Here is a 17,955-nt window from a genome sequence, read left to right as displayed (position 1 = left end):
CTTCCTCATGGTTCTCACCTGGCTGCACTGACTGCAGCGGTAAGTCAGCCACTTGGTATTTACCGATCCCTAGCAAGTGCGGGCGACAGACACCTCCTCGACCACCACCCGCAGCGGGGTGCTTTCGGTCTCCGCGTCGCCTCGCCCTCGGGTTAGGACCATTGTCCTGCCGCTTCGCGCAGTAGGAGAACCCTGGGCCGGACACCAGGCCTAAGAAGAGGGCAGTTAGAAGGACGACCCGGCATCTGCGCTTCCTCCGCGGCACCGCCCCTTAGGCGCCTTTTAGTGACGTCAGGCTCCCCCGCGTCCATCACGCGCGCCTGGGTCGGAGGCGGGACTTCCGGGTGCGCGGAGTTACAACTTCCGGAGGGAGGCGGAAGAGCCTCTCGGCTCTACTCTCTGGAATCCCGGGATCAGTGAGGGGGCCGCCCGGGGTACAGGAAAGGGCCGCCGGGGCGGGTTGGCCGCCCTCGGGGTGTCGGGGCTGCGGGTCTGAGGGATGAGGAGAGGCCATGGCCAGCGACGGGGCCAGGAAGCAGTTCTGGAAGCGCAGCAACAGCAAGGTCCCGGGCAGGTGGGTGTAACGGGGACCCGGGTCGGGGTCAGAGGTCAGAGGTCAGGTGGGCGCTTCGGCCCGCTGGGCTGCGGTGGAGTCGGGGTCTGGGGAGGGGTGACCTGGGCTCTGAGGAGACTGCTCGGGGTGTCCTGGGGGTCGGATCGTGGGGTCTGGGAGGTGACAGTGGCTGCACGTAGGAGCGAGGCCAGAAAGGAGGAGGAGCTGCCGGCAGGCTTGTCCCGAGACCGGCAGGCTCTCTTCTGCGAAACTCCTCGGCCCCCTGGGGTAGCTGCAAGGAACCCACTCTTCTTCAGCCGCGAGGAGTTGGTGGAGTGAGCAAAGTGGCCGGGGCAGTCTGCGTCCGCTGGCGAGCTCGGTTTCTGCAGGGGGCGTGGTGGTTTTGACCCATTTGATTGGCGTTCTCGTTCTCTCCTGGGTTGCTGCTTTTGCCCTGGGCGAGGAAGAATACTTGAGGCTCCCTGTGGATTTCCATGTTCCCACTTTCTGGCTTCAAAGCCAACTCCTGTCTTGAGTCAGCAGTAGGAAGCAAATTTTTTTTTTTTTTTTTTTTTTTAAGTTAAGTGCCTGCAGCGACCTGGGTGCAACCTGGAAGCTGTACAACTCCAAAGTCCTCCTCTGATTGATGTGTCACCCAGCCCAGCCAGGGCCCTAGGAAACATGGGAGACATGACGGGGAAAACACCTAGGATAAAATCAGCTGCTGGTGAAAATAGATTAGAGACAAACAAACTACAAGATTTCTACACACTGTTCAGTTTGGAAACTAAAGTCTGAGATACTGAAAATTAAGAATTGTGGTCTTAACTCCAAGTAGAATCATTCATAAGCACAGTTTATTCGTAAGTGTTGCATAGTAAACACTATTGTTTGAGTGATAGAATTGTAAACTTTGGAATGCACTGTGTCGAGTCAGAAAGGTTTAATTTTCAGAATGGTCTGGGAGTTAGCAGTATGAGTTCCTGACTGCTCAGAAAAGCGACTTTGGAGGGGGTCACTGAAGTTGGCCAGGCACCCTATTTTACTCCGTAGGACGGTGGTTTTTTTTTTCCTTTAAATAAATAAATTTATTTATTTATATTTTATTTTCGGCTGTGTTGGGTCTTTGTTGCTGTGCACAGCCTTTCTCTAGTTGCGGCGAGCGGGGGCTACTCTTCGTTGTGGTGTGTTGCTTCTCATTGTGGTGGCTTCTCTTGTTGTGGAGCACGGGCTCTAGGCGTGTGGGCTTCAGGAGTTGTGGCACGCGGGCTCAGTAGTTGTGGCTCATGGTCTCTAGAGTGCAGGCTCAGTAGTTGTGGTGCACGGGCTCAGTAGTTGTGGCTCACGGGCTCTAGAGCGCAGGCTCAGTAGTTGTGGCCCACGGGTTTAGTTGCTCCTCGACATGTGGGCTCTTCTTGGACCAGGGCTTGAACCTGTGTCCCCAGCATTGGCAGGAGGATTCTTAGCCAGCCACTGTGCCACCAGGGAAGTCCTTAGGACTGTGCTTGACTGAAGAACAATAAGAGGTTTCATCAAAACCAATGTCAGGGTCCAGGATGATGTGAAAATTCTGGAATAGCAGAGAATAGGAGGTCCTAGCAGTGACAGGAACACATGCTGTAGAACACAGACTGCAAGGAAAGGAGCCACGTGACAGTAGAACTTTTGTGTGTTGTTTTTAGGTCTTGAGATTTTGGTTCCTCCTCCGTCTAAATAGATTCTGATTCTTAACAACCAGCTGAGGTGTGAGAATACTTGAGCTCCTGTGTGTAGTTTTAACGGTGAATAAACCTTTGGATTGATGACTGTGTCTCTTGGGTATTTGTCCTTGTATTGGGTTCAGTAGTGCCCCCCCCCCCCATTCAGGTCCGCGGACCCTGTGAATGTGACCATATTTGGAAATAGGGTATTTGCAGATAGAATCAAGTTAAAATGAGAAGTGAGGTCACACTGGATTAGAGTGAGCCCTAGTCCGGTGACTGGTGTCCTTATAAGAAGAGGAAAATTTGCACAGAGAGACAGACACAGGGAAGATGGCATGTGAAGATGGAGACAGACTGGAGTGATGCCTTTACAGACCAAGGCAGGCTGAGGACTCCTGGCAGCCAGTAGAGCTAGGAGAGGCAGGGAAGGATCCTCTCCTAGAACCTTCAGAGAGAGCGTGGCCCTGCCCACACCTTGACTTTGGACTTGTTGCCTCCAGCTCTGTGACAGGATACATTTCTGTTGTCTTAAGCTGCTAAGTTTGTGGTAATTTGTTGTGACAGCCACAGGAAAATAATACTGTCCTCAACTTTCTTCTGTGAAATCCTGCATTCCCAAAGACAGCCTTGCTTTTTCCTTGGACTCCGATACCGTGCTGTGCCTTAGGCCTTTTGAGAGTTGTTTCCGTGTGATAGTCCCAGACTTGGAGTGGAGTCTTGGAGGCCTCCTGGAGGCTGTCACTGCAGAGGGCAGGGCGAGGAGGAGAGGTCGGCTCGCCCGGAAAGGCCTGCACAGCCACTTCGTGCCCCTCGCCTCCTGTGGCCTCATCTCTGGCAGTGCTGCCATTTCAGGCGACAGGAGGAGTCGCAAAGGTGTGCCCGTTTCCCTGTCAGTAGATGACCTCCCTGTGGTGACCACCGGCCGCATACCTGGTCTTTACCTGCACAAGCTCGGTGCCGCAGTTCCCAGCTGGCTTCCAGCGGTCGTGCCAGCTCTTTTGAGTGGTTCCTGTGATTAACTTTTTTTGAGTGTGGGCCTCAACCCAGAGAAACTCAAAGGAGGAAGAATACACCCACCACAGAATATGGAACTGGCAAAGGCGCTTTTGTATAGCGCAGTCCTTTAAAATTAGTAATTCCTTAGTAATAATTCCTATGACAGTAGCGGCTGCTATTCACCGAGCACTTAGTGTTTGCCAGGCGCTATTCCTGGCGCTCTGCAAATGTTCGTGTCTCTGGTGTTTTAGAATTTACAAAGCACACTCTGTCCTCCAAGCGCACTCTGACACTCGATGAGGTAGGCTGGTTTAAAGCCCCTTGGTTGTTTTCCCCGACATGCCGTGCCGAGAAGCTTAAGTGCTTCTGCATGATGTCTAAGGCCCTTTATGACCTGAGCCCGCTCAACTCTTTAGCCCCATCTCCCGCCCCTCCCTGCTTTGAGCTTGGCCCCCACGGGTGCTGATGGACTTGTAGGATCCTCGCTGTACCTGCTGTGTGATGCCTCTGTCAGTTTCATGCTTTCATAGCTGTGGCCAGAATGTTCTTTTCCTCCCTTCCCTCTCCTTTGCCTGGCTTTTTATTTTTCTTATTTATTTATTCATTTTTTGGCCTCGCTGTGTGGCATGTGGGATCTTAGTTCCCTGACCAGGGGTGGAACCCGTGCCCCTGCATTGTGAGCGTGGAGTCTTAACCACTGGACTTCCAGGGAAGTCCTTGCTGGGCTTATTTATTTTTTATTTTTTGCGGTACGCGGGCCTCTCACTGCTGTGGCCTCTCCCGTTGCGGAGCGCAGGCTCCGGACGCGCAGGCTCAGCGGCCATGGTGCACAGGCTTAGTTGCTCCGCGGCATGTGGGATCTTCCCGGACCGGGGCACGAACCCGCGTCCCCTGCATCGGCAGGCGGACTCTTAACCACCGCGCCACCAGGGAAGCCCTGGGCTTACTTTTTAAAGACGTTCAAGAACTCGCCTCCAGTGTACCTCCTGGTCAGGGCTGGCCTGTTTTCATGCAGTCTGGACTAAAGTACCCCGTTGTGCGTCACACCCAGTGTTGGAAAGCGTTTGTTTTCTTCACCAGACGGTGAGCTCTGCGTGTTTAGGGAGTGTGCCTTGCTCATCTTCGCATTGTTACTGCCAAACCAGTAAGTGGTGGTTGATCCAAACTGTTTTCCAGATTAACCTGGAGAGACTGATTTGGCCAAGGCTCACACCGCACGAGGTGGTCTTGCTGGTAGATCCCCCTATTCTGTGCACACCCTGGTCCTTAGATTACATGTTTGGTTGATGCTTTCTTAGAAGCTGCTTCTCTGGATGAGGCAGGATGTGTGATATGGTGGAAAGACGTCTGACTGGGAATTGGGTGGTCCAGGTTTTAGCCATCGTTTTCTGTTAATCTCGCTGTGACCTTCACCTTCCTCATACTGCCCCCAGGGCCATCAGTTTCTGCACGTATAACCTAGGGAGTTGCATTAGACCTAAGTGGTTGTGACCTACAGGAGGATATTTGCTTGGCCTAACCCTGTTCTCTTAGATGAGAAGGAGAGAAGCCTCTTGGACCAGTTTTGAGAGTCTGATCATTTATTTATTCAGCAGATATTTATTTAACCCAGATTATGTGCCAGTAATGGTTCCAGGTGCTAGAGGTGCATCAGTGAACAAAACAGACCAAAATCTGTGCTCTCACAGAGCTAACAGCGGAGCGGGAGAGGCAGAGGATAACTAAGTTAGGTTGTGCCTCACGGGTTGTGGGATCTTAGCCCCCGACCGGGGATCAGACCAGGGCCCTTGGCAGTGAAAGCGCTGAGTCCTAACCACTGGACCACCAGGGAATCCCCCGAGAAAAGCTAAGTAGAGAGTTAACTGTCAGAAGGTGATGACTGCTATCAACACAGAGCAGGGAAGCGGGATAGATCTTTCGGGGGCAGGTGCCGTGGGGATAGTGTCATGGATGATAAGGTGACCAGGTAAGCTCTAACAGAGCAGGTGACATTTGAGCAAGATTTGCAGCAGGTGAGGGAACAGGCTTCCTGGGTGGCCGGGTTAGAGTCGTCCAGGCAGAGGGGTGAGCTCGTGCAAAGGCCCTGGTTCGGGGGCGATGCTGGTGTGTCCGAGGAGAAGCCCAGGGGGGCCGGCGTGACCACTGCTGAGGCGGGGAGAGGCTTGTGGGGCACGAGGCCTGAAGAGTGGGAGTGGTGGGCCTCATGGTCCCAGGAGAGACAGGGACTCCCAGTGTCTTCTTCCGAGTGAAGGGGGGGCTTTGGAGGATTGTGGCAGCGGCAGGCCCTGCCTTTGGCTTAGCAGGATTCCTTTGGCTGCCCTCTTGTAGGTAGACCGGGGGGCGGAGAGGGCCAGGACAGCAGCAGGGAGACCAGTTAGGAGGCTTTGCGAACATCCAGGTGAGAGGCGGTGGTGGTTTGGTAAGAATCGGGAAGCTGATGATAATCAGAAAAGGCTCGGCCTCTGGCTCTCTGGGCCTGTTCCTTCGTGGGCCGTTGACTCGCTTGGCTCCCACGGGGCTGTGGCTTTCCGCGGTTGCACTTGGCATTCCTGCTACACTTAACTTGAAATGCCAAGACGAAATCACAGCACACTGGGTGTGGGAACACAGGCAGCCTTTCAGCGTGGACCCGACGCTTGCTATTTTAGCATGGCTCTGCCTGCCAGCGTGCTCTGCTGACAGCAGGGTAGGCGGGCCGCCGGGGCATGTGAACGGTGACATGTGTACGTGCGGTGGCAGCAAGAAAGGCCGCGACTGAATATGCAGGGCCGTGGGTGCTCGGGTAGACATGGAGCAGAAGACCGCTCACAGCGTCCTGGCCCTGGCAGCTTTCAGCGCACAGCTGCCACAGCCACGAGGCGGCCCTGAGCAAGTGGGACACTCAGCTCAGCTGTCGTCTCCACAGGCCACCGTCAGTCGTCAGCTGCAGGAGAGGAGTGTGGCGGGGGACAGTTCATTCAGAAAATACTGGAGCACCTTCAGTGCGCCAGGTACCGCAGGGAATGCTGAGCAGAGGCGTGGGCCTCGGGGTCCTCAGGCCGAAGGAGACGATGAACACCTGGTACACAAGCAGTCTGTAGGCTCCCACGGCCGCAGCCTGGTGATGGGGGCAGGACACCGGAGCCCCGCATCCGTAGAATGCCACGTTCCCCCCCACCGCCCCGAGGAGGTCTCGCCTAGGATGGGACCCGGGGCTGGAGCAGGGGCCAGCCTGCCACGCAGAGGTGCGGGTCCGGGTCGGGGTCGGAGCTCTCCGCAGGGAGACCCCAAGGAGGAAGTGAGGAGGGGTGCGCGGGGTCCAGAGCACGCAGGGCGTCCAGGCCCTGGAGAAGAATTGGGTCTTGGAACCGAGAGCCATGAGGAAGCACTTTATTCTGCTCCTCCGCCTCGAAGAGAGGGTGAGAGGAAGTGGGCATGGGAAGTGGGGACCAGGGCAGCGGCGGTGGGCGGGGGGGAGTGGACAGGTTCAGGGCCTGAGCTGCGGTGGGCCTCAAAGGGGTCACTGACGGGCAGGGTGTTGGGGATTGAGGTGACCCCCAGGGTTCTGGCCTGAGGGGTGGGAGCCCCTCAAGATGCCCACGTCCTCATCCTCAGAGCTTGTGACGTGTCAGTCCCACGGCAAAGGGGAATCACTTTGCAGATGGAGTTAAGGTTGCCCGTCAGCTGCCCCTGAGATGGAGAGGTTGCCCTGGATTATCCGGGGGGCCAGCGTGGTCACATCAGCTCTTAAAAGTGTCAGAGGTTGGACACAGGTGGCTCTGTCTGATCTGCGGTTGCTGGCTTTGAAGATGGAGGAAGGGCCCCGAGCCAGGCACGTGGTGGCCTCTAGGAGCGGGGAGCAGCCTGTGCTTTTGGTCAGCAGGAAGACGGGGACCTTGGTTCCGCACCTGCTAGAAACTGAATTCTGTCAGCGACCTGGATGAGCAGGAAATGGATTCTCCCCAGGACCGCCTCCAGAATGGATGCAGCGGGCCGACCCCTGGACTTTAGCCTGGGAGACCCATGCCGGACCTCTGACCCGCAGAGTGTTAAGATGATGGGTGGGAATGTTCGAAGGCAGTAAGTCTGTTACAGCGGCTGCAGGAAAGCAGAGCCCTGCGGGGTCGGTGGAGGGCAGGGAAGTGTGCCCGAGGGAGGTCGGCTGGGGAAGGGGTCCTGCACTTGAACGTGGGCCGGTACCTTGGCCAGTCTTCACAGGTGGGCTGGGCCCTCACTGGTGACCTCTGCAAAGCGTGTTTAGTCGGAGGGGTCTTCTCTGTTCCGTGTCCTCTCGGGTCCAGGGGCCAAGTGGAGGCCCCGCCTTTCTTTCCTGAGAAATTCTGAGCTGCTGCCCCGCCTGCTCTCCTGTCTTGTGTTTTTATAGACCTGCCCTTTTTTCTTGCTGGTGCTTCTGGAGTGGATGTTTGGAGTGTCTCTTTATTCCTAGTTTTCCCTGTCACGAGGAGCCCAGGAGTCTGTGCTCTGGCAGTGACTTTGTGGGGCGGGGGGGGGGTGGTCCCATCTGGTTGCCACCCATGAGTGGAGATGGTCTTGCTGTGCTGAGCGCTGTGGGAGCACCGGAGGGTGGGGTTTGGCTAAATACATCGTTTGTTTTACTTGTTTGTTTTCCAGTGGTCATGTTTCATGTTATGAAACACCTTTTATTTTGTCTGGAAACATTTTGAAAAAATAAACTTAAAATGAAATCATTTTTTCCCCCTCTTAAATGTTTATCTAATGTTGCAAATCTGGACTCTTTTGGGTTAATTTTAGATGAGGACAAAAATGACTTAAAAAAAAATCCCTGATGATTTTGGATTTGTTCTGTTTTTTTAAAATTTTGTAAAATGAGAGCTGGAGGAGGTGTTTCACTCCCCTAAGTACTGTGAAGGCGAGATCAGAGGTTGGGGGTGGAAATGAACAGAACAGGCGCCGGGAGCCCTCGCCTCCGTTTTCCTGTTCCCACTGGAGTGGCCCTGCCTGGCCCACGTACAGCTAGGACAAGGGCAGCGGCGCAGCACGGTGACCCGGGGGCCAGGGTGTGACACCCGCCCCCGCCTGGCCTTCTCCGGAAGCTCCACCATCTTGCCACTCCCGGGCTTAGCCGCTCCTCAGTGGAACACCTGCAGTGTGAGGACCGGCCCCTGCGGACCCTCTGGGTGCAGCGGGGGTCCCGGCCTTGGAAGGGCTGGGCTGCATGTGGGGGATGCCTCCGTGCTCGGCCCTGGGAGTGCAGACACGACCGACCGCCTGGTTCTCCCTCTGGAGGATTCCGCGGAGAGTGGCTGTGAACCACATCCGTGGGCAGGTGTTGGCTCTGCGCCCCAGGCGGGAGGTGGAGCCGCGGATGGAGATGGTGCTGGCCTTGTAGTGACACCTCGTACCTGCGCCTGCTTATTGAGCACCTCCCTTGTTTCCGGCTCTTGACACACAGGTTCGGGCCAGCAGCAGCGGGAATGCTGAGGGGTCCTTTCCAGACTTTACAGGCTGCAGCTGAGCTGGTGGTGGGCCTGTCCCGGGGCTGGGGGTGGGACCCGGTTCCTCACACACTGACTTCCTCTTTCCCGGTTCTCCAGGGGTGAGAGGGGCAGCTTCTGGGTTCACCCAGACATTCCCCCCCTCACAGAGAGAGGCAGAGGGTCAGGAGGCCCAGAGGGGACGGGGCAGCCTGGGTTCTTCCCATTTCTGGGCTCCGTGCTGCAGGGGACTTCTGTTTTGAGTGTCCCTGTTCCTCTGTTCCCTCATTCTGATGCTGTTTCCTCTTTGGAGGGATTCATGTGGAAATCCCAGCCTGAGTGCTGAAGGCGGCGAAAGCGCCTGTAGCTGTCGGTGAGCTTAGTTGCTTAGAACAGTCACGGATTCTCTTACTGGGGTTAGGAGGGCTCAGGGCTGAAGCTGCTGTTGGTGTTACTAGCGCAGCTGGGCAGGGGGCCCTCGCCCCTCTGCTGCTCTCTGCCCGAGGCCCCTCGGTGAGCAGTGAGGGAGCTGGCTTTGAACTCAAGCATGTTGGCGGAGGGCAGAGCCCTTTCTCTATGCCGCCCTGTGCATTTCTGGGCTCCTGACCGCATGAACGCTCTGTTCCCCGTGGTCCATCCTCCCGGGGTCTGGAGTTCACTGGCACTGCCAGAGTGTTCCGGCCCGGGCATGGCCCGCCGTCTTCCTTCTCACCTGGGCTGCACACTCGAGCTTGGCCCGTGCTGCGGGGGCCAGACCGTGACACGGTTCTCAGATGTGCCCCGGGCCGCCCTCGCCCTGCTCCCTCACACAGCTCGCTGCAGGGTTTGCCATGAGCCTTCTTTCCGTGAGCGTTTATACTAGCCTCAAGGACAGAATGCTCTTGCTGGCGCCCAGGCTCACACGCAGCGAGACAAACGATGTTCAGTGCCTGTGATCCTAGGCCGAAAGCCCTCTGCAGGGTCCGGGCTTGTCAGAGAGCGTGGGCACGGTGTGCGTGGAGAGGCTGGGCGGAGGACTGGGTCTTGGAGAGGGGAGGGGTCCCTCGGCGTCACGGGACCTTGGAGGCGGGAGGCAGCCCCTAGGGGGCGCTCAGCACCTGCTTCTCTTGTCAGGTGCGCGTGTTTGCAGGTGGCGAGGCCAGCCGGTTGAGTGGGAAGCAGAAGGGGTCTGGCCTTGCCATTACAGAATTCAGGAGGAAGAGAGCGCGGGAGACCTCCCGGCCCCCCAGGATTCACCGCACTGTCTGCCTCCCGCCGTCTAGGGCGTGGGGATTGTCTTACCGGGCCAGTTACCGTCCTGGGGTGGCTAGTGCTACGGGTTAGTCTCAGACAGACCCGGGCTGCCGCCTCCTGCACCCCGTTTTGATTCCTTTAGAATTACTCCCTAGCTTGGGTTAGTTTCCTGTGCCAAAGCCAGTCATGGGGCCATTACAGCACTTTATGTCCCAGCCACATGTGGGCTCATCAACCACCAGGACTGTAAGTCGCTCTGACAGGGCCCGGCAGGCGTGGGACGCTGGGGGCTCCTCAGAGGGCGTTGCCTAGTTACGCCCACTTAGGAGGGGATGTGCTCTAGTCTTTGGAACTCCTTCGGGTTTAAAATGCTTAATCATTCAAGTATTCGTGTAGTAAAGAAGGGAGCACTGAACTAATGAGAACCTACTGTATAGCACAGGGAACTCTACTCAGTGCTTTGTGGTGACCTAAAGGGGAAGGAAATCCAAAAAAGAGTGGAGATATATATATATGTATACATATAACGGATTCACTTTGCTGCACAGCAGAAACTAATACAACATTGTAACGCAACTATATGCCAATAAAAATTAAAAAAAAAGGGAGCGCTGCATGTAGCAACAAGTATCTTGGGTTTTGGGATCGCTGTTCTTGGAGATTAAGTCACGGGAGGAGTGAGGGATGGGGTCAGGAAGAGAGGGACGCTGGGGACAGCAGGTGGGTTTCAGGTGTCACAGGAGAGAGCCAGGAGGCTGCCAGGGGCTGCACGAGGCGGGGCGCGCCTGTCGTGTTGTACCTGCGTGACTGCAGAGGGTCACGTCCTGTCTGGGGAAGTGGGGGTGAGGCATGGCAGTGGGGGCAAAGCTGATTTTTGCGATGGGCCCGTTAATGTGAGGTGGTGAGGTGGCCGAGAGCCAGCAGCAGCTCAGCCTGGAGGCCGCTGTTTGAGTGTTTACTGCAGGTGCCCAGTAACGTCAGGAGAGAGCACAGTTTCGCGTGAACTGGGAAGCGAAAACTGGTGGAGCACTGGGCTTCGGGACGCACGGAGGAGTCTGAGGGGCGTCCAGATAGGCTGGCAGGAGCTGGGAGAGAGGAGAGAGGGCTCAGTGCGGTGAGCCTGGAGGTGACGTCGACAGGAGAGGGACTCGGGGGAGAAGCAGCAAGGCAGGGAGAGGTGGGGAAATGGGACCCATGACTCCGACTGCAGGGCTGGCAGGGTTGTACTTTTCCATGTTAATTTCAAAAGACTCCTCCCCCCATTCATACCTTGTGCTTTTATGACGGTGTAATTGATGTATTATATTACTTTCAGGTGTGCAACCTAAGGATTCGCTCTATGTGTCTCTTGCAAAATGATTACAGGAAGTCTAGTTAAGGTCCATCCCCACACAGTTACACGCTTGTTCCTTGTGATGAGAACTTGTAAGATTACAAGCAACCTTCTCATCTGCAGTGCAGTGTCACTAACTTCAGTCACCATGCTGTGCTTACATCCCCAGGACTTACTTATCTTGTAACTGGAAGCGTGTGCCTGTGGACCCCTTCACCCATTTCGCACCCTGCCCCACCTCTGGCAGCCACCAGTCTGTTCTCTGGGTCTGTGAGCTCACACGTTGCTGTTTTCTTTTAACTGAAGTAGAGTTGATTTACAGTATCATATTCCACACATTGCTTTTTTCATGGGAGGGGTAAGTTTATTGTCAACATCCTCACTTCTGAGACCTGTCTGAAGAGCCATCCGTGAGCAGCTTGCTGATTGGATCAGTAAGTGCCCGTCTCCACTGGCTCCTGGGCCCCCAAGGAGTGTGACTGGAGACGAGCTCCAGGCCCTCTTACAGGGAGCTTGTGGCCCGGTGGGGAGAGCTCAGTAGGTGGCTGAGAGCTTGCGGGACGGGGCGAGCGTCACTGCCAGGTGGCGTAGCGTGGGTGTTGACGGTGGGACAGCCCGGGAGCCCCTCTGCTCAGGGTCCTGTAGGGCCACGTGTGTCTGCACTTGACTCTGTGGGCGGGACCATTTCAGATGATGCCATGGGCGGGAGGAATGGTGGAACTGTTTACCCTCGTAATAATGGCGTTTCATACATTTTCCTCCAGAGTCCTCTAAAGTTAATTTCCTTGGAAAACTTACCCTTCTGAACGTATTTTATAAATCTGGGGAGCATCACTGTGGTTAGAACACGCCTAATGGTAAATCAGTTGCTAATTGAGTTCACCTTTCAGAAAGCTACTGGAGACATTGAGTGATGACTGTGCTTGGAGAGGTTGATGGGCTGTAAACTGAGATACTACATGATTTGCCTGTTTACTTCATGTGTCTGAAATACAGGGAGGCAGTTAATCGCAAAGATGCCCGTATAATTTTTCATTTATTTTATGATGCTCAGGACACCGCAGCTTGGATGTATTTCTTTTAATTTTATCTCCTCTCGCTCTTTGCCGTTTCATTCATTGTTATTTTCACTCACTGCTCTTTAACCTTTAGTGAAAAAAAAAAAGCTCTTCTGGTGTTGTCCCATCAGCTTTGTTTCAGAGCCAGGGCCTTGGTGTAGGCGGTCCAAGTTCAGACCAGAAAGAAGTTCTCCGGAATACACAGGAGAGAATCACCTTATTGTCAAACCCAGAGGCCTTGCGACATTGGGCTCTCCTTCCTCCTGCCTTCCTGGCTTCTGCTCTGTAACTTAGGCTCATTCCCTCCTTTCTTCTCCCACTTCAGTGCCTACCTGTATCCTAATGGCTCTCCACCACGGCGGGAGCAGCATCCCTGGCATCTTCGCAGCGCCAGTGTCAGACCGGGCCTGGAGCAGGTGCTCAGCCAGGGTGTGTCGAGTGACTCTAGTGCGGCAGCCTCGGGGTCGTCTGTGACTGGCTAAGATGTCACTGATTCGTGGTGCTCTGGGTGAAGGCTACGCCCCAGAGCTTGGCGGTCCACAAGTAGGCCCTCAGACAGATAGTCTTTGACTCTGAGTTTTTAAAAAGCTTTCCTGGGGGGCTTCCCTGGTGGCACAGTGGTTAAGAATCCACCTGCCAATGCAGGGGACACGGGTTCGAGCCCTGGTCCGGGAAGATCCCACATGCCGCGGAGCAACTAAGCCCGTGCGCCACAACTACTGAGTCTGTGCTCTAGAGCCCGTGAGCCACAACTACTGAGCCTGTGTGCCACAACTGTTGAAGCCCGCGCGCTTAGAGCCCATGCTCTGCAACAAGAGAAGCCACTCAATGAGAAGCCTGTGCACTACAAGGAAGAGTAGCGCCCGTTCGCCGCAACTAGAGAAAGCCCGCACACAGCAACGAAGACACAACGCAGCCAAATATAAATTTAAAAAAAAAAAAAAAAAAAAAAAAGCATTCCTGGGGACTTCCCTGGCAGTCCAGTGATTATCCACTGCAGGAGGCATGGGTTTGATCCCTGGTTGGGGAAGTAAGATCCCGCGTGCCGCGTGGCACGACCAAAACCAAAAAGCTTTCCTGACTGGTGTTGTAAAGGCAGCCTGGATAGAACCCTGAAGAGATGGCGTTGGTCCCCGGGGCCCACCTCTCTCTTTTGGGCGTCCCTGCATCTGCCCAGTGTCTCCAGCCTGTCTTCATGTTGGGGCCCCGTCCTCTAGGAGCGCTCTTCCCGGTTCTCTCTTTAAACCTTAGCTTTGCCCGTTCTTTAGTCATCTTTCTTTCCCTTACCAATGGGGGCGTTTTCTGTGCCTTCTGCAGAAGAGGTGACCTTTATAGGAACTCAGGGCTCTCGTGGGAGGCGCTTCTAGTTGGGGGCCACTTCGGGGCACACTGTGGGCGTCTCTCTGCCTTCCTTCCTGACCCGTCCTGTGCTGTCCTTTGTCTGGACCCAACCCTCTCACCGAGCTGGGAGCCTCTGTTACGTCGCAGTGTTGGAGCCTGTGATGCCTTGTTAGTTCTCAGTCACTCTTCTTCCATCTGACAGTCCTTCCCGGCTGCTCAGGCACGTGGTCATCAGGATATGTACCAGTTGGGCCCAGAGGACACGGCTCATGGTCCCCGCCTTGCCTACTGGTAACAAATTAGTCTTTCTTTCTTTTTTTTTTTTTTGCGGTACGTGGGCCTCTCACTGCTGTGGCCTCTCCCGCTGTGGGGCACAGGCTCCGGACGCGCAGGCTCAGTGGCCATGGCTCACGGGCCCAGCCGCTCCGTGGCATGTGGGATCTTCCCGGACCGGGGCACAAACCCGTGTCCCCTGCATCAGCAGGTGGACCCTCAACCACTGCGCCACCAGGGAAGCCCAAATTAGTCTTTCTTAAGTTTCATTTTCTTATTTTGGAGGATGATAAAAATTTCCGTCCTTTCCACATGAAGTATACTGAAATGTTCTGTGACGGTAGCAGTGCAGACTCTGTTATCCGGGGCGGGAGGGGTGGACTTGGACCTGTTTAAAGGTTCATCGAGTGATGTTGGTCATCTGGGTGACGGGTGCTGAAGGCGTGCTTTTGCACCCTGAGCCTTCCCCTCATGCGCACCTGCTCCCCGGCACCTGGGCCAGGAGGGACTGGTCTGGTCCTTCCCCATCCTCACTTCTCCCTAGCTCGCCCTCCCTCCCTCCCTCCCTCCTTCCCTCCTTCCTTCCTTCCTTCCAACACCTTTGTAGAGATATCATTTATGTAACATACATTTCACCCACTTAAAGTGTACAATTCAGTGTTTTTAGTGTGTTCACCCAGCTGTACCACCATCACCACAGAGAGAGGCCCAGAACTCATCAGCAGTGACTCCCCTTCCCTCGTCCCAGCCCCTGACAACTGCTGACGTACCTTTCGTTTCTATAGATCTGCCTGTTCTGGATGTGTCATGTAAATTGAATTATATGTGTGGTCCTTTGTGACTAGCTTCTTTGACTGACTGTGACGTTTTCAAGGGTCACCCACATTGGAGCATCTCTTTTTATGACCTAATAATGAATGTTCCATCGTATGGACAGGCACATTTGATTTATCCATTCATCAGTTGATGGACATTTGGACTCTTTCCACATTTTGGCTGTCATGAATAATACCGTACAAGTTTTTTGTGTAGACATGTTTCCATTTCTCTTGGGTGTGTACCTAGAAGCGGAATCGCAGGGTCATGTGGTCAATGTTGGACCTTTTGAAGACCTGCCAGGCTGTTGTCCAGAGCGGCTGCACCTATTTTCACTCCCATCCACAGCGTGTGAGGGTTTCAGTTTCTCTGCATCCTCGCCAACACATATTATCTTTAAATTTTTGCCCCCCTCCTGGCTGTGAAGTGGTGCCTAATTGTGATGTTTTTCTTTTTTTTTTAATTTTTTGGTCACGGCTTGCGGCATGCAGGATCTTAGTTCTTGACCAGGGATCGAACCCCTGCCCCCTGCAGTGGAAGTGCAGAGTCTTAACCACTGGACTGCCAGGGAAGTCCCTCTAGTTGTGATTTTCATTTGCATTTCTGTGGTGGCTAATGACGGTGAGCCTTCTTTTTGAAAGATTTCTGTGTACAGTGTAGGAAGAATGGGGTCGGAGGAGACTTAGAGAAACGTGTCTTCGAGGAGCGCTCCAGGCACTGCATTCCCTGACCCTCTGAATGGCTGTGCCTGCAAACACCTCCCCTCTCAGAGCCAGAGCCATCTGTTTGAAACACTGGAACACATTTCAGACTTTCAGGAAGGCATACAGATGAATACAGGGAATGTAGACCACGTCCACAGTTGATGCTATTGTGTTCTTTTCCTGGGCCCAGCTCTTTACTCTCACTTCCCCTGATCGTCACAGTTCTGAATTTTGCGGTTACCCTGCATGCAGTAGGATTTTTGACCACTCATGTATGTACCCAAAAATGATATATTGTCTCATTTTTGCATTTAAAAAACTTCCTGTAAGTGGTGGTGTCCTACTGTGTGTATTCAACGTTTCACTATTATGTTAATGAACTTTCCCCATCTTGAATCTGGTGGCTGAAGTTCCTTCCTGTTTGCTGTGGTTGGTATTCCATTATATGCATATGTTCTAGTTTGTTTGTTCATTATTCAGTTGATAATGGACATCTAGATTTTTCTTAACATTTTTTCTCTTTGTGGTATTATGAACATCGCTGAACCTGTCTCCTTGTGTACCTGTGTAACTGTTTTTCCAGGGTGTGTAGCTGGCAGTGGAACTATGTCACCTGGATCTGCTTTTTAGAAGGAATCGTTAGGGTTCAGTGAATTACTGTAGTGTTTTAAAGCGGTACAATTTCTAAAAAAGTTTATTGGTTAATATATTTTTTAAGGAAAGATTTCATTATTTGGAAGGAGGTGTGTGTATTAGTTGCCACTTATTCTTTAAAAAGGGCTTTAGTTGAAGCCTGTTTTCCTCTTTCCCTGTGCAAAACCGAATAAAAATGTAATTTTAATAAGATAAAATGAGGTTCCTTTTAGTCTGAGCTTGAACTTGGTTGGAACATTTTCTGCTCAGTAAACACAAGTGGTTTGCCCATGAAGAATTAATGCGTTTCCTGCTGTCCTGGGAGGGCAAGGCCTGCAGTATGTGATAATGCTGCAGACTTTGGTGAAAACGACATGCAAATGGTGGGTTGTAGGCCAGACCGCCTGCTGGTTTGGAGCCCTATTGAACACATTTGCGCATAATGGAAGAATGCAAATGTTCGAGGAAAGATAGATTGATAGTATTGGTAAATACTGTCTGTAGGTCACTGCAGTACTCACACTGCTATTATATGGTTATCTCATTTCATACACATTCTTATTTCTATTTCTGGGATGAGGAAGGTAAAGCTCGGAACAATTACTTGGTTAACGCTCTTATTGGGACTTGAACCCAGGCCTTTGGAGTCTTAAAACTGGAAACTTTCTACCAAGGTCAGGGAGGCATCCATGGAAATTTCAGGAAAGGGACCACGACAGATGGGTGGTGCTTGACCTAGGCAGGCTGATACTTTTTTTTTTTTTTTGGCCAAAAGAAAGGAAAAAAGAAAAGAAAGCTCCTGGGTGTCACTGGGAAGTCTCGAAGGCTGCAGCCTGAGTCCCTCACGTGTCTAGCAGTTGGGCGCAGGCCGCCACCCGGGACCCCCGCCAGCGCTGTTACGTGTGGTGCCCACACGTACGGGCCCTGCACGTGGCTGGTGTGGGCTTCCTCACAGCATGGTGGCCAGGAGAACCAAGTGGAAGCTGTATTGCCTTTTAAAAAAGTTACATCTTCATTGAGATTCACATATCATAATTCACCTATTTTAATTCACATACGCCACCATTCACTCATTTAAAGTGTAAAATTCAATGATATTATATTGTATTCAAAAAGTTGTATAACTCTCACCACAGTCGATTTTAGAACATGTTTATCATCTCAGAAAGAAACCCTGTACTCATCAGTGGTCACCCCGGGAAACCACTAATCTTTGTGTCTTTATAGTATGATTTGTCCATTAGAGACATTTCATATAAATGCAGTCATGTGATAACGTGGGGATTTTTTGGTGACTGGCTTCCTGTACTCAGCATAATGTTTTCAAGGTCCTTTGTGTTGTAGTGTGTATCAGCATTTCATTTTATAGCTGAGTAATCTTCCATTTTATGGGTATACCACCTAGGGTGCAACTTTTTTCTTCGCATGTGGTTATCTAGTTGTCCCAGCACCATCTGTGGAAAGACAGTTCTTTCTCCAGTGAAGGGTCTTGGCACCATTAAAAAAAAAAAAATCAATTGACTGTAAATGTGCGGAGTCTGCACTCTCAGTTCTATTCCACGGATCTCTGTGTTTATCCTTATGCCGGTACCATACTGACTTGATTACTGCATCTTTTAGTAAGTTTTGAAATCTGGAGGAGTGAGTCCTCCAACTTCGTTCTTTTTCAAGAGTGTTTTAACCTGGTCATTCTGGGTGTCTTGAGTTTCCATGTGAATTTCAGGGTCATCTTATCAATTTCTACGTAGAAGCTGCCTGGTATTTTGATAGGGATGCATTGAGTCTGTAGTGAATTTAGAGAGTGCTGTAGGCTTAACAATATTACGTCTTTTAATACAAACATGGGTATTTTTCCATTGATTGAGGTTTTCTTTAAA

At 52.9% G+C, this 17,955-nt stretch overlaps 1 protein-coding gene across 1 annotated transcript in view; it reads left to right on the top strand.

Moving 5' to 3' along the window:
• The first annotated feature begins 380 nt into the window (after nucleotides 1-380).
• TBC1D22A (TBC1 domain family member 22A) overlaps nucleotides 381-17,955 on the top strand; it is a 312,955-nt gene continuing 295,380 nt past the window's right edge. Inside the window, exon 1 of the mRNA XM_079937136.1 lies at nucleotides 381-574. Coding sequence (XP_079793262.1) covers nucleotides 513-574 — 62 coding nt within the window. The 5' untranslated portion in view covers nucleotides 381-512. The remainder of the gene's footprint in view (nucleotides 575-17,955) is intronic.

The sequence above is a fragment of the Stenella coeruleoalba genome (assembly GCF_951394435.1).
Source record: "Stenella coeruleoalba genome assembly, chromosome: 11".
In the NCBI taxonomy this organism is placed as follows: Eukaryota; Metazoa; Chordata; class Mammalia; order Artiodactyla; family Delphinidae; genus Stenella; species Stenella coeruleoalba.
The sequence above is the reverse complement of the archived record's forward strand: the minus strand, read 5'-3'. Positions and strand labels throughout refer to the sequence as shown.